Source organism: Pezoporus occidentalis, unplaced genomic scaffold, assembly GCF_034315485.1.
Source record: "Pezoporus occidentalis ecotype Australia unplaced genomic scaffold, CSIRO_AGI_Poc_V1 ctg213, whole genome shotgun sequence".
Taxonomy (NCBI): Eukaryota; Metazoa; Chordata; class Aves; order Psittaciformes; family Psittacidae; genus Pezoporus; species Pezoporus occidentalis.
In genome coordinates this window covers 264,495-279,686 of record NW_026913997.1, presented here as the reverse complement: position 1 = coordinate 279,686, position 15,192 = coordinate 264,495, and the positions used below count along the sequence as shown (strand labels likewise).

The 15,192-nt window shown below is 37.9% G+C and overlaps 1 protein-coding gene across 7 annotated transcripts in view; it reads right to left on the bottom strand.

The window, feature by feature from the left end:
* SLC39A10 (solute carrier family 39 member 10) overlaps positions 1–15,192 on the bottom strand; it is a 108,017-nt gene that overhangs the window by 6,627 nt on the left and 86,198 nt on the right. For 6 of the 7 annotated variants that reach the window (XM_062619662.1, XM_062619663.1, XM_062619661.1 and 3 more), the window contains exons 2-7: positions 11,965–13,014; positions 10,699–10,900; positions 5,201–5,370; positions 3,961–4,179; positions 2,438–2,558; positions 297–665 (exon numbers count right to left, since the gene is read on the bottom strand). In XM_062619662.1, coding sequence (XP_062475646.1) covers positions 297–665; positions 2,438–2,558; positions 3,961–4,179; positions 5,201–5,370; positions 10,699–10,900; positions 11,965–13,005 — 2,122 coding nt within the window. In that variant the 5' untranslated portion in view covers positions 13,006–13,014. The remainder of the gene's footprint in view (positions 1–296; positions 666–2,437; positions 2,559–3,960; positions 4,180–5,200; positions 5,371–10,698; positions 10,901–11,964; positions 13,015–15,192) is intronic. The other variant, XM_062619664.1, reaches the window with a different exon arrangement.

Below are 15,192 nucleotides of genomic sequence, written 5' to 3'. Positions count from 1 at the left end.
ATTACATGTGCTCCATAATTCATAAGGACGTTTGTCTGCATCTATCTTTATTTGGCAGAGATTGCAACTGTCACTACATCAAGACTACTGCCATGATAGAAGCTGGTCACAGAATATTAACAAAGGGAAGACTACTGCAATTGATGGCCTTTTAATTTCTGCTCTGAAGGAGATTAAACAATGCCAGCAATCACAGGAGCTAAGTGGAAACCTTACCTGTGATCACTGATAATTAAAATATTACCAAAGTTACTAAAGATAAGAAACTTGAGAAATACTTGGTGCTTTTTGCTTACCGATTGCTAAGCCATCACTAAAGTTGTGAATGCCATCTCCCATAATTACCATCCATGCAATATTAGCTATCCCAGTATCTTTCAGGTCTTTTCCAGAATGACAGTGGCCATGGGAATGATGGGAATGTTTGTGATGCCAGTGGTGACTGTGCTTTCTAGCTATCATTTTATCTTCGCCATGGCTGTCATACTCTGAATCATGAAGATCATGCTCTTGAGCAGCGTGCGAGATATCATTGTGAGAATGGTGCATATTGTTGTCCTCTTCCACAGACAAGAAGTTTTTGGGAGGGGATTCCAGCTGGCCATCTAAATCAGTTAGTTCAGTTTCATTGAGTCGATCTTCAGACAAAACTGAGTCATCTGCTCCTACATTGAAGCCAGTTGGGAGAGACATGGCATTAATTCTTATTTAAAATAACTACTGAGTATCACTGAGTTAAGAATTTAACTGCTTTGCGAAAGCAAAAGAAGTGTTTGAACACATCCCAATCCAGCAACTCTGCTGTCAACATTCAGTTTAGCCTACAGTTTTGCTAGTGACAAGGTTATGGTTCAACATTAGAAAAGGACAGCTGACAAAATGATAATGTCTTATACATTGTAGATGGAACCTGAATGGCTCAGGAAACCTTAACTGGCCCACCCATATGGGTCACAACTTAGCCTTCACTGATGCATTCCAGCATCTGCCACTGATAAAATAGGTCTTCAAATAGTTTCTGTACTGCATGCATCTTTGTGTCAGACACTTGTGTCATATGGTGAGCTCCTTCAATGTTGCTTATTACCCCTGCTAGCAATCAAAGCTCCTTTTACAAAGAAATGCAAAGTGAAAACTATGCACAAGGCAAATGTGCATTAAGTCTACTAATATTTCTAAGGTATTAATAAATAAATGAAACTGGCAATCTGTGCTGAGGGAAACAAAACCGGTTGTGGGGAAAAAAAGGCAGTTCTGGACAATGAAGTTAGTAGCTCACAATAATTCAACAGAAATATTCAGAGTCAAAAATAAGCACAGAGTGCCTAAGCAGCAAGGAGTTCAAGGAGCTCCAGATAAACAGGTTTTTAACCATCATTTGGAACCTGTCTGAAAAGAAATGGCATGGCCATTCAGGTCACTGGTAGTGGCACTGCAATTAAACATTCAAATTCAGCATGGGCTTACAGTGCTGGCAGCATGAATGATTTACTCGTCCGCAGAAGAGTGCAGGGTTTTAGAGGCAGTGTAATGAAACCAGTACGTCCTCCATGTTATTATAAGCAAAATTCTGCTGATTGCCCATTGAAAGAAAATGAAGACATTGAAAGAAATGAAGACATGAAGACACATACCACCATCTGAAAGCTGAAAGCCTATGTTCTACGTCAATGTCCCAAATCTCATTTTAAGTTGTTTGAGAAGACTACAGTCCTAGCTCCCCCTTTCACAGATCATTCAAATTAACAAAATTGCATTGGTATAAATATAGCCTATGGATTCTTCATCACAAATTCATTCAACAGCCACACAGGCAACAGGAAGGGAAGGTTATAAAGCAAAGCCCTTCTGTCATCCTTTTTAGAAGGGCCATTCCTTCTGGGTACACACCACATGAGCATCCAAACTCCCATGAAGGAACAGCATCTGAAAGTTGTTTCAGATGTTTGAGTAATATCCAGAGTACTCAGTTGTATTTATGAAAATACATTAATTTTGTTTAGCTCTCTTAGCCAAACTATAATTGGTCAGAGGCTGGAACCTTCAAAGTGAAACAGGCAACCCCTTTCAGATTGTGTGTTTGGTTTTGATCTCATTTTTGCCAGGGCTGAGCTAGTCAGGAACAGCTTTACCAGAAAACACCCCCAAGCCAAACAAAGAATCCCCCCCTCCAAAAAACCACAGCCACCCAAAATCTCGCTGCTTCAGAAGTCTGAGAACCATTTGTATAGTATATTAGGAAGCATTCAGAGTGCTCTCAGATCTAAGGGAAACAAAATAAAGAAAGATTTAATAGGGAAAGCCTATTAAGTCTTATTAACGATGATTTGCATAACAGCAGCAAAACTGTACAAGAGGTTACATGCTACATGCCATAGGTTACATGCCATTACTTTGAATCTCACAGTCAGAGAAAATGCTGAAAATGAATGCCTACCTGCAAGGGGTTTGAGCTGAAGCCAGTCAGCATCTGGTCTATTATTTAACTTGTGATCAGAAAGTTTCCTTCCAATTGGTGATTCTTCAGTCTGGGGTTTTTTGCACCATTTCTGCTTACTCTGCAACAGGAAACAAATAACATCTGCTTTGTAAAAGCACATCAGTGGAAATAAAAGAAACTGAAAGGTTGTCCAAAAATCTCTTCAAAACAGACTTAAGTTACTCTCTCTTGATACATCCAACAGAAGTATGGGACTTCCAGAGTATTAATCTTTTTAAGGCTCAGCAACAATATCTATACCAGTGAAAATTCTTAGCTGCACCACAGAATCTCACTCACACACAGACTGTACTTCATTTCAATAACAGAGTACATAATGGCAAGGATTGCACTAACAGCCCAGAAACACACGGAGGCAGTTATTGTATTTGCTTGTTTTGCTCAACAAAGCAAACATACAGCAAGAACAGCTCCTCCGTTTTGTTCAACTTCTGGTTTTTTTATACTCCCATAACTTCCTTGTATTCCCCTTTAGAGAAAAGCTTGCTACTTTCCTACCTGAGGCCCATAAAACAGAGATCACAGTTTCGGCAAAGCAGCGCGGGGATTAAATTACTTAATTAGCCTCAAAGAAGATATGCCCAATGTGACAGCTTTTATCTCTTTATCAGAAGATCTAGGAAATACCTCCTCTTGCTGCCTGTCCAGCTGAGGCAGCAGGTCTGACGTGAAAACAGAGAACTTCAAAAGTTTCCATGCTCATTTGGGTGAAGCAGTTACAGCTTCACCAAAATAATTTATTCCTCAAAGCTGAATGATGGAGGCAAAAGATGAAAGCGTATTTATGGCAGGGTGTTGGAACTAGATGATCTTAAGGTCCTTTCCAAGCCAAACCATTCTATGATCCTCTACTGACTGTTGGAAGACTATGGCTCTTTGGTTGCTTGAATCTCAGCCTCCTGTCATTCAAGTACCCTGAGGTTCTTCCTCTCCTTTTAGACCTCATGCTCCCAGCCCTAAAAATCCAATCATTTTCAGGGAATCAAGTTAAAATTTGACTGGCAATTTATAGGAAGCAGGAGGTCTGCAAATTTTAGCATTTTCTCATGTAGAAAAACTGAACAGCTCTTTACGCTGGCCTCATTAACTAGCAACATACAGTTAAATTGTCTGACAACTGTCCTTCTCTATTCCCAGTTCTTTCCTACACACTGCCTTTCCTATTTTGCAAAACAAAAGTCATGGTGCTTCGGAGAAAGAGCTGTCATCTCTTTTACTCACGCCTACCTCCAAATATATCTGGCCAAAAAGCTGCAATCTCCCCCATCAGATTTCTACTCCACCTTCCCAAATTACCTCTTTTACAAAAGGGTTTCCTCCCATAAAATCAAACAGAATGCAGATAAGCAGCACTCGTTCATCTTCACAATATAATGAATCATCACAAAGGCAATTCCTCAAAAGGCAGAAGAGAACTTCAGGTAATATATTTTATCACAGCATGCAATTTTAGCGCATACCTTCTGTTTATTGTAATGCTTGTACATTCTTAAACAATGTTCAATAATGAACAAAACATAAATGCCTCCAAGTGCCACAAGACCTTTCAGCACTGGATCATTTTCTTCCAGAAAGCCTTCTGTCTGCACTCCATGTCCGTGGGCATGTCGATGAGAACGCTTGTGTTCATGTACATGACCTTGGCCATGGTGGTGACTGTGGTTGTGGCCTCCATGTGACTTAGGAGAGAAAACAATGAAACAGCATGACCTGGTGCAATCAGGAGACTGAAATGGATCCACGCTCAGATGACAAAACATGTAACATTGCCAGAAAAGTAGCAGAAAAAGACTTTACGAGTTGGGCTGTGTGTTTGTGTGGTTTTGGTTGTTTGCTGGGTTTCGTTTGTTTTTAAAACACAAATGCATTTTACTATGGAAACTTCTCACTACACCATTCATTACCCTAATGAATAAAAGAATATTCCTCCGGGAAATTTTTTAGCGGTGAACGGGAGATAATTTAGTTTCAGCTTTTTTCCTGTCACAATGCTGAACATAATGAGGTTGTCACAATGCTACAGCTAACGAGACTAACACTCATACTGTCACAAGGAACTACCATTCCCACACTCCCATTAGCAACCAAAGATGATTTAACAGTTACAGCCAGTTACAGCCTTACTTCTGATATGAAATCCAAACTTGGAAAATGTCTGAAATGCCCAGAAATTTGTATTAAAATTTACACAAAGGAAACATTCAAACATTAGACTTTATGCTGAAAGAATTAAGATAACAACATTTACAATACCCCACCACAAACTAAAACCTGTTTATCTTCCCAGGAACTGGGACAAATTCTTGGTTCAGTAAGTTAGAAGTTACTTTCTCCCCAAAGACTAGTAATTAATGAGGAAGTTTAACCCCCCTAAATACTTTTAATTGCTACTGATACACCAATTTCAGTAGACAAGAGATAGTAAAACTTTAAATACTATTGTTGGTCTCATTGGATGTTTTAAAGTAGTGTGACAGAAGTTAAAACTATGAATACGCAACTACTTTAATCCACATTTTCTTTTTGTTAACAGAAAGTCTCACACATTATCAGCCTGTCCCTCACAGTTAAGTCAATCTGCATCTGCAACAGTGAACATTTATGTGTTGATACTTGTCAAACAATTCTTTGAAAATGCTATTATCTAGTTACAATTAAGAGCAAGGAGGGGGGAAAAGAAGGTAAGGAAACCATACTTACGTGTGGCAAGAGATGGAGTAGTGCATCTCCACTCATTGTTCCAACAGCCAGAGCTACCAAGAAAGTTAGAAGAAATTTGAAGCACCATTGGTTAATGATGGGAACCAAGATCACACCTAGTAAGGAAAGCAGGCTAATGACGGTGATAGAGATGATACCACAAAACCAGGCTGTGGGAAGAAATGAATACAGAAAGATTATCAGAACAATACTTGTAAGACTTTTAAGGCTGGTTAATGAATTTCAACTCTCTCCTAAGAATGTCACCTTCCTTTAACCTAATTGTGACTGTTCATTCATAAAATGCTGAAAAATATGAAGGCAATACTGAAGTCCACAGCAAAACACACACAGGCTTATTTGCAGTACAGTGCAATACAGGGAAAGACACCAGAGGACAATCCCCTAAAAGGAGCCGAGCAATTCTTCCTGGCTGTACCAGGCTTCCCTCTGTAGCCCTTCATGAAACACAAAAAGCAAAAGATTTTGTGTTCGAACAAATCAGTCTCTGCTACTTAACTTAACAGGTATCTACGAGGACTAACTCATATTTAACACTTGTTTTTAAAATGATTCCGCTGCCAAACTTAACTGTAATCAGTATTTCTTCTCTTTTGTTATGAGGTGCATGTTCAGTTAGGCACCATTCATTTCACCTGGTGCTTTGAAACACAAGTTTTTATTTGGGAGAAGACTCAACCTTTGACAGAGGAACTTTAAAATAAAATGCTAAGGAGCTTGAAGAGCTGAAATTAACTCACTACCAACATAAGGCATTATGTGATAATAGGAATATGGTCACCCAACGTAATCCTATCAGCAAAGAAATATGGCTCTTGCAGCCAGCATCTCACCCTAATAAAATATTTTCTCTTCTACCTTCAAGCCGTCACTAAGGCTACGAATTAGAACGGATAGGTTTTTCCTCTTCTCTCTTTGCCTATCATCTCTCATTTCTTTCCATCACAGAAACTTCAAAGAACAGTAAGTAAAAACTGTTCAATTATAACAATACAATTCAAAAGGTTCACAGACCCAAAGACAGCAACAGTTGGTGCTCCTATTTTACAAACATTAACTGTTTGGGCTGAGATTTTTCATGAACATGACTTCCTCAATCTGAACTATTCTTTTATTTAGCCTAAATGCTTCGGCTTTTTCCAAGTTTTTTGCTAGCTTCGTTCTTAATCAATAATGTTGACATAGTTTGCCAACTTCCATGGAAGTTAACAACTCATTTGAAATTATCAGCATTTCCATACTTTGGTGCATGAATTTTCCTTACAGGTCCACTCATTTTTGATCAAGTGGGATAAAAACACCCTTGGAAATGGGGGGGATGGAGGGAAGAGGAGAAGAAAAGAGGAATGAACATGTTGTAGCTGCTCAGTGAATTCTGTGATTTAGCAGCCAAATGTTCCAAGAGTTCTGTCTGTACCAAAAATGCTACAGATCAGATCTGACAAGACTTTGCCACTCAAACTGTGGCTGCTGCAGGCCTGGTCTGTTCAACAGCAAGACTTACAACATCTGCTGGTTTCCATCTTATTTTGGGATATCAGTTCTTATGAAATCTGTAGCTGTCATTCCACAACAGTGCAGAAAAGGAAACAATCCAATTCAAAGAAAAGGGTACAAGAGCACATTCACCAGGAGAAACTGATTGGGAAAATCTGTATACAGTGTACATTGAAATGCATACTGATACCAAGTGGAAAACATGAGAGCTGATGAAAAGGCAAAGACTGCCAGCAGATGAGGAACTAAGAAACCAAGGCTGGAAAACGAGAATACAAAAGTATGTCTAGAGTAGAAGCAGGTCCCTGCTAACCAAAATGCTGCCACTACACAAGCCTTGATTCATCCCCAGAGCACTTCAGTTATGTAGTCTGGATTAAAAGGCTCTGCTGAAACAAACAGCATATATGGTCGTGTAATTCAATGCTGAATTATGCAACCATACACAAGTAGCCCAAATAAATATTACACAGTCATTTGGCAGGACTTTGGATTGCCAAAATGGACACAGACATTAATGACATCAAGTGCCAGGTTAGATGACCAAGAGCCTTACATGGAGAAAAACGGGAAGAGATTATGTCTTCAGTTTCATGTATCATAGCACAGATCTGGCAAATGCATCTTGGAAAGTCTTACATACTCTGATGAATTATACAGTATCTAAACATGGCACCATGATTAAGATAAGGCACATGAGAATTAGAATATGGCATCTGTGCATCTCTCAGATGTTGGTCATCAGCTTCTGTCTCTGTTTAAGCCAAAATGATCAGCAAAAGGTTGAAAGGTTGCTCTCAAATCAATGATTAAAAAAATATATTATATACAGAAGCTGTACATGGCCCCACAGTTACATCTATGTACCAACACTCCTCATATAAAAAGGACTACTAAGGAAGACTTGTAACAAAATTCCAATAAAAGAAATTTATGGAAAGATTTCATTGATCTGTAGTGTTCAAAACACTAAATATTATAGAAATGGAACTAATGTGCGATATTATGAACCCTGCAAGAGCACCTAAGTTACAAAAGCTTGATTTATAACACTCCTAGGAATACTATATAAAGCTTTGGCAATGTAGGTGAAGTTATTGTGCAGGTGCTTGTAAAATACCCCTGTGGAAAAAAAGAAGAGGTTTGTGACTGAACAATTTCTTCAGCAATGGCCCTCTGTTCCAACAGTGGGTAACAAACAACAGACGGCTTCTCAAACTGGATTTGGACAGCTACCTGTAAATTAGACTAATTCCATAGTAAGGCAGACTCCTTGGAAGGCCAACAATGGTTAGGTAGCTTGCTTTCTTGTTAAAGCTTGCAGGTAACAGAAAGGCTCCACTGAAACTCCAGCCTTCCTGGGTTCAGGAACACTGGTATCTGCACAGGCAGACGTACAAGTTATCGGAAACACTTTTAATCGATAGCTCTAAATGATCTCCACCGTAAAAAAACCTGTTACTGTTTACTTGTATCACTTCTATTAGCTTGATTCATAGTAGGGTGTACTTTTCCTTTTAAGTCAAATTATTTAGATGCCCTTGATGATTTCAAAGCCTCCTCTCCCAGCAAGGTACACTGTGAAAGCTCAGCTTTAGGCCCTTTAAAATCCTCTATTAGTAGAACTAATTGCTGAACTGTCTGTAAATTACAGGAAGAAAACCCAGCATGGCTTCCTCAGTTTTTGGTCATCAGTTAACTAAATTAGCTTGCTTTAGAAAATGCACTATCAGAACTAATGGAAATCTTACAGGATAGTACCAATGAATAGGAGCAGCACTGCTCTAGGTTTTTTGAAAGCTTTAATTAGAAGTAAAGAAAATCAGAGAAAATGAGTGTTTAAAAATGTCTGCATCCTCATAACTTTGGCAAATACTCCTATCTAAAAAGGTTTACCTTAGCTCAGGTAAGCACACATTTTAATTTTCGTAGCACCCTACAACCTGCAGGTTAAGTTACTCTATGACTGACATTCGTCCTACACCTCCTACAATCCCCATATAGCAGTTTAGATTTGTTATTTTGTGATTCACTTCCTTAAGAAAGGAAGATGATTATTACAAAAACTGAAATCTCACTGTAGTTAGCACAAGGGTATACAGAAAATTGTTATGAAGAATGATTTATCATTATCTAGCCAAGCTGACCTGGTTTAGAGGTTATCGTGTTTTCACAACCCATAACTTAAACCCCAATTTTTTTCAATTAACTGGCAAACTATTATTGCTATTGCTATTTACACTTAAGATCCCAGTTGTCAGAAAGCATGTTAAATGTTCACAGTCAGCTTCACTGATTTTGCAAATTAAGTACCTTAAAATGTTGAAGGTCATCAAGCCAATTTATTCATCCACTGCCTTCCTCATTACAGAGAGAGAAAATGCATTCTTTTAAATAGAAGCACTCATCTGTAGAAACTTCCTAATTAAACTGGCTCAAAGCATCTGCAACATGGCGGTTTTGTACATGGTTTCCACCTTTTAATTGGCAGAAAATGCTTAGAGCTACTCTAGAAATCCTCTTGGTAATAAGGCAGGGGTCAACCCTTACTACAGTGAAACTACCCCACAAAACAATCTGCTGCCATACAAAACACACGCTGTATTTGGCTTACCACCTTTGAACAGTTAACAAGATAGTAGCTGTGTCACTGTAGGAGATTTATGTGTAGAAAGTCAATCATTTTAATGTTAAGCAGCAATGTTAAGAAAAATTAGCAGCAATGCATTCTTTCCAACAGTTATCATCTATGAGAGTGTACTTCATGCTTTATTTTGAATGGTACTAATAAGCACCTATGTCTTAATAAATACTCATAATTACCAGTATCGTTATTCTCAAAACATGGACATTGTGCCCAAGACTTTTTAAATTTTTAATACTATACCACAGCTAAACATGTCAACAGTTCCATTATAACTTCAGAAAGACAGCAGGAGAAAGCATGTATTGTAAAAGCACACTCAGTTGATGAAATCACAATGGATGCCACCCTTACATTAACTGCTTTAACAGGAGTAAAAAATATTTTTAGCTTAAAACTATGGTAAGAAGAAACAAAAGCCTGATTTTAACTCAAGGCAAACTGCCTTAAAACTGTCAACAGAGGATTTTGATTGAATACTTCTCATATGCTTAAGAGAGCAGCAGTATAGAAGAATTGATACTGGAAGTCAGAAAAGGGAAGTCTTGTCAGAAATGGCAATTTGAATGTTCTTGTGTCTTGCCTAAGTCTTTGTATTTCTTCAGTTCACAAAAAACTCTGGATGGCAATTCTACAAATTTGCATTACTGCTAGAACATAAAACCAGCAACAACTAAACTATATTTTGCAGTGAATGAGCTGTGATGGAAGTGCTGTTCTCTATTCCTGAATTCATAGATCCAGATCAAATCCATTAAGAAAATTTACGCCAAACTAATGCTGCAACTTTCCGACTTGGAGATAGTGACACAGACCACCTCAATCATATTAAGAGACAAAGTATGTAACAGAGTTTAAGAAAATAATCGAAACTGTGGGTAGATTTGGTCACATTTATGGGTCATTTCATTCCCAAAGATTCTGTACCTTGCCTATGCTCCTATAAAAGTTCAACGTCCAAAGATACGTGGGACAAATCCGGGCCAAAATTCCTGGGCCACAGGCCCAAAGTTAGGATATTAGCCCTCAATGACAGAAGACCAATAAAAGGAAGTAAAAATAAGCAAACATAAGAAGTGAAAATAATGAAAAAGGATAAAAAGTTATAAGAAAGAAAGGTATGCCTCCCTGAGCCACTGTCATTTAGAAGCCATTATACTGCCAAACAGGATGCTGTTTCCTGACTCAAAGCAGCATGCTGTCACAAATTTCTTCAAGTATGTTAAACTGTAACAATTCCTTTACAGTCAATACTAAGTTGTATGACGTTTTAAGCTTTCAAGTTAATATTTACAATGCAAAATGATTTTGAAGACTTTAGATGTTAAATACCTACCTGATGCACCTGTTTTATCTTTATTCTCAATTGATGCGTTTTTACTTTTCATAACATCTTCAAGCTCATCATAATGTACAATACAAAGCCTCCTCTCAATCTGGTATAGCAAAGCAGGACACATGTATACAAACAATTCAGGAGATATCGGAGAGCTGGTTTCCAGACCATAGTACCGTAGCAGCTGGGTAACATTTAAGCACTGCAAGCAAATTGTACAAACAAAGTAAGTATGAAAGCGACTATTTAATTAAAAACTACAGTTATGGAATATTTCGCATATAACTTGAGAACACAAACAGAAAGTGGAAACTCCGGCCCACAACATTTCACCAGTGCTAAAACATGTCTTAGCTGATCTAAGTGGTTTATGAAGAAACAGTAAAAATATCTGCACTGTAACTTCAGACACCAATAAAATTTTTGATAGATGTCAGTGGAAATGAGTTTCCATAGTCTTACCATTACAAAGTATAAGCAATGAAGAAAGAGCAACAGGAACGGACTGCAAGAACATAAATCCAAACCACATTTTCTAACACTTCTCTTTATGGACCTTCTCTGTTAGGAGTTTCACTTTTTAGTTCAGATTAAAACTTCGGCCTGAGCACTCACTCCACCCTTTCCTATCCTGACTTCTTGCTTAAAACCATGACAGCAAAATGTCCTGCTTCAGCAGTTAGCTGCAAGGGGGAAGCGAAAGTATATTTACGGTGCAGGCAGAAATAATGGATGCTGAAGGGAGAAATGAAAGAGCTTACACTGACCACAGTGCTACTGAAGCTTCGTTTACATTGTTTTGCAATCTCTTAGCACAAAGAGATTAGAAGCATGTTGAAAAAAACAAAAAGATGCAGTAGTTTCTTTTCGAAAGAGTCTCCATGCAGTTTCCAAATATGTTAATCATGTTAGATTCAGAAAGAAGTGCAAAACAAAGGGGAGAGGGTTGTGAGCGAAGTATTAATGAATATTGGGAAGAGAAACAACCCCACCTGTAAGCAGGATACCTCAGAAAGCTTTAATGAGCTCTTTTATACAGGTAAATACGCATGAAGATAGATCTCTGAGGAAAAGACAGGCAGACAGAAATGAACACCCCGACAGTAAACTCAAAACTGTAGCAGTAACCTCTCACCTTTTGACTCTGCAACCTGTGTTATGCAACGGTCTCAGTGCTTCTGCACTGATTTGTGGGTATGTATGCACCTTCAATTGTTATGTAATAACAGTGAAAGTCAACTTACCGGTTCTTCATTTAATACTCACCTCTTCACGACCACGTTCATCTTCATTATGATCCTTATGACTATGTGATGGAAAAAGAGCACGTTTTCTTACACTACTCTGTTTACGAGGTGCCTCTCGTTTGCTGGTATGGTGGTGCCCATCCTCATTACCTAAACTGGAATCTTGATGCCCACGACTAGTAGAACGATCGCTACTGTGGTCATGACGGCGTACATGCAAGTGAGATGCATCATGTGCATGATCAAGTTTATGAACACGATTGTGCTCATGCTGATCACCCGAATCATGATCTGGGGCATAATCTCCTGAAGTCTCACTGATCTTCTTTTGCTTCTTCTTCTGTTTGCGCTGTTTTCTTTCTGGCTGATCTTGAGTTGTGTTTGTCTCTGTTGAAGGTTCATGGTTCTGTTCTCCATGTTCACTATGACTAACTGAATCATTACGAGAATGATGTGTACCATTATGGTCATGATGATGTACACGAGGGTGGTGATGACGATGATGACGACTCTGGTCATGACTGTGTTTGCCATCATCTTTTACTGATAGTGCTACTGTCTCTCTCTCAGGGTCACATTTATGATTTCTCTTTACAGCCATGGTTTGGTTTTCTGAATCTGAGTGGCCATGAGGATGGTTATGAGAATGAGAATGCTTTCCTTCCTGGACTTCTAAAGCATATAAGTGAGAAACATGATCATGGCCAATATCATCATGATTTATCATCACTACTTTTACCTCTCCTAAACCAAGGCTTATTAACAGCTTTTCCAGGCCAAAAAAGGATAATCTTCCATTTTCACCGTAACGATCAAAAATCTTTTCAATGTAGTATTTTTGTTCATTTTCAGCTTCCAACGTTGAAAATTTACTCGGCATAGATTCTGTTCCTCCATTCTGGAAGTAGGAATCATTTGAGATCTGACAGTCATTATGGTAGTGTCCACATTTCCCTTTGGGACCACGGTGATGTCCATCTTTATGGCAATGATTGCACTGATGAAAGGTAAATGTCAGCAAACAAATGATGCAAAATTTTGTGTGCATGTGTACCTTCATCTCTGTTTCCTACAAGAAACACAAGGGGAAGCACTTAGGTGTTAAGAGCAATCTCAATGTTTGTACTACATGGTTATCAGTTTGGTGCTTCTTTGTACCAACTGAATGACTCACAAATCCTTTTAGATACCACCATTCACAGAATAACAGCCACAGTATTTTTACTGCAGAAATTGTATTAATATACTTATCCAACAGTAAGATAGGCTCTGTGTATTTTACAGATGCAGTCTTACATACCATACTAACAGGAGGCAGTTACAATAAAAAGATCAGCATTGACAGTCAGTCATATCAGAACATTTTTATGTATATTTTCAGAGGCACCTGTGCTTACAATACCGTATAATAATGAAAATCTTGTTAAAGTACAAAAGAATAAACGTTATTTTAAACCAACCATACAGTATTTTCTTATTTATGAGGATGACAGGCAGACAATACAGTTGAAAACCCACAGATCACTTGTTCTCTTATGTACTGCTAAAGTACCCCCACTAAAGACACACACTGCACAATTCCCTATTTCACAGAATCACAGAATAGTTAAGGTCGATTTCGATTGGTAATTAGTGATTTAAAAATAAATTGTCATTAATGAACTTCAATATATTGCTGAAATGTTTGTATTTTTAGTACTTTTTACTTACATGAGTTTACTGATTTCAAAGATCTAAGTGGATGTTCATTTAAAAATCAGGTTATATGGAAAACATGTTTATGCTACTCAAAGTGCTGTTAATGCTGATACAATCAAGCTCAAATAAGTAGTACTAGTTTGTAGAGATTCTATCATCGACACATGTGGTTTTCAACTTAGTATTAAATGCAAGAAACTTACTATTCAACATCAGATAACAAGAGGGCACTGCAGAAGTCGATCTCGTGTTCAGAGCTGGAAACAATTCACTATGTTACAAAGTATGACAGCGTTCTTTTGTCTACATCTGCTAGTAAAATACATGTAAAGCCAGAATAATTATTCCAAGAAAAACTTTAAAGAAAAAAATAATCCAAGCTTATGTAAAAATGTCAATGAATTAGAAAGGTAAAGATAAGCCAAGAACTGTATTTTATGAATTCTATTTTCTAGAGACTTAATTTTGGGAAGAGAACAACCACTAAAATACATGGAGTTTTTAAAGAAAAAATAAATCATGTGAAGACTGCCAGGGTTTTCTAGCAAGACTTAATTTGTTCTGCTGGTTACCAAGCCAAATAAATGTGGAACATTTGCAACAGTTCTGCTACATACACATAGTAGATAGTCAAGCCCTCCTATCAGCAAAGGAGCAAACAACAAAAAGCAGCATGGAGCTTCCCAATCAATCTGAACAGTTGAATGTCTAGTTTGAACAGTTTAACAAGGTTAACTAAAACAGACAAAACAAGTACAGTAGGGCTTTCTACATGTAACTAGTTAGATTTAAAACATGACTGACAAATGAGAGCTGAGAGAAAGGGTAAGGACAGAAGTTCCATTCACCCTGGTTTCTGCATATCTGAATGCTACCACAACATTACAGCAAATGAAAGGATGTAAAATAACAGGAGAACAGGTGAAGTTTATAACTCTTTTTACACTGAAAGCAGTTCTAGTTCCTCATGTGCACCTTGAGTAGAGCTGTGACTGATCCTACATTCACAAAGATGCAAATGACCCCTCCATGCATCCTAACTTGATACTGTCTTTCAGACAAGAAATGATAAATTTAGTTGCCTGTCTCAAGCCCACCCTAGCTGTGAACTAAAACATGCTTCGTGAAATTGGTCATGAAAATGCTTTGCAGCAAACCACAAACATTTAAGATCCATTTGAATTTCCTAAAGTATCAGTGTGGGTTTTGTGCTTAAGAACTTCCAAAACTAATGCACAAAAAAATCCCACAAATAAATTCTCCTGGAAGCTCCTATACGTGCAACAGGTTGACAGAGGAAAGGAATCAAAGGTAAAGAAGGGATACCTTTTAATGATTTTATATAGAAAATAAATGTGTTAACAAAGAAGAATGAAGAAAAAAATTTTCCTGTTAACCTTCACAGAAGATGAAAACTGAGTTTTCACTGAAGCTTTAACTGCTTGCAAGATTACCACAACAGAACCCTCTTTTGCAATACTGACCCTCTGCAGTTGTAAGATCAGAAGAGTAACTGTCAAACGGAGGCACCTGCAACAAAACTGATTCT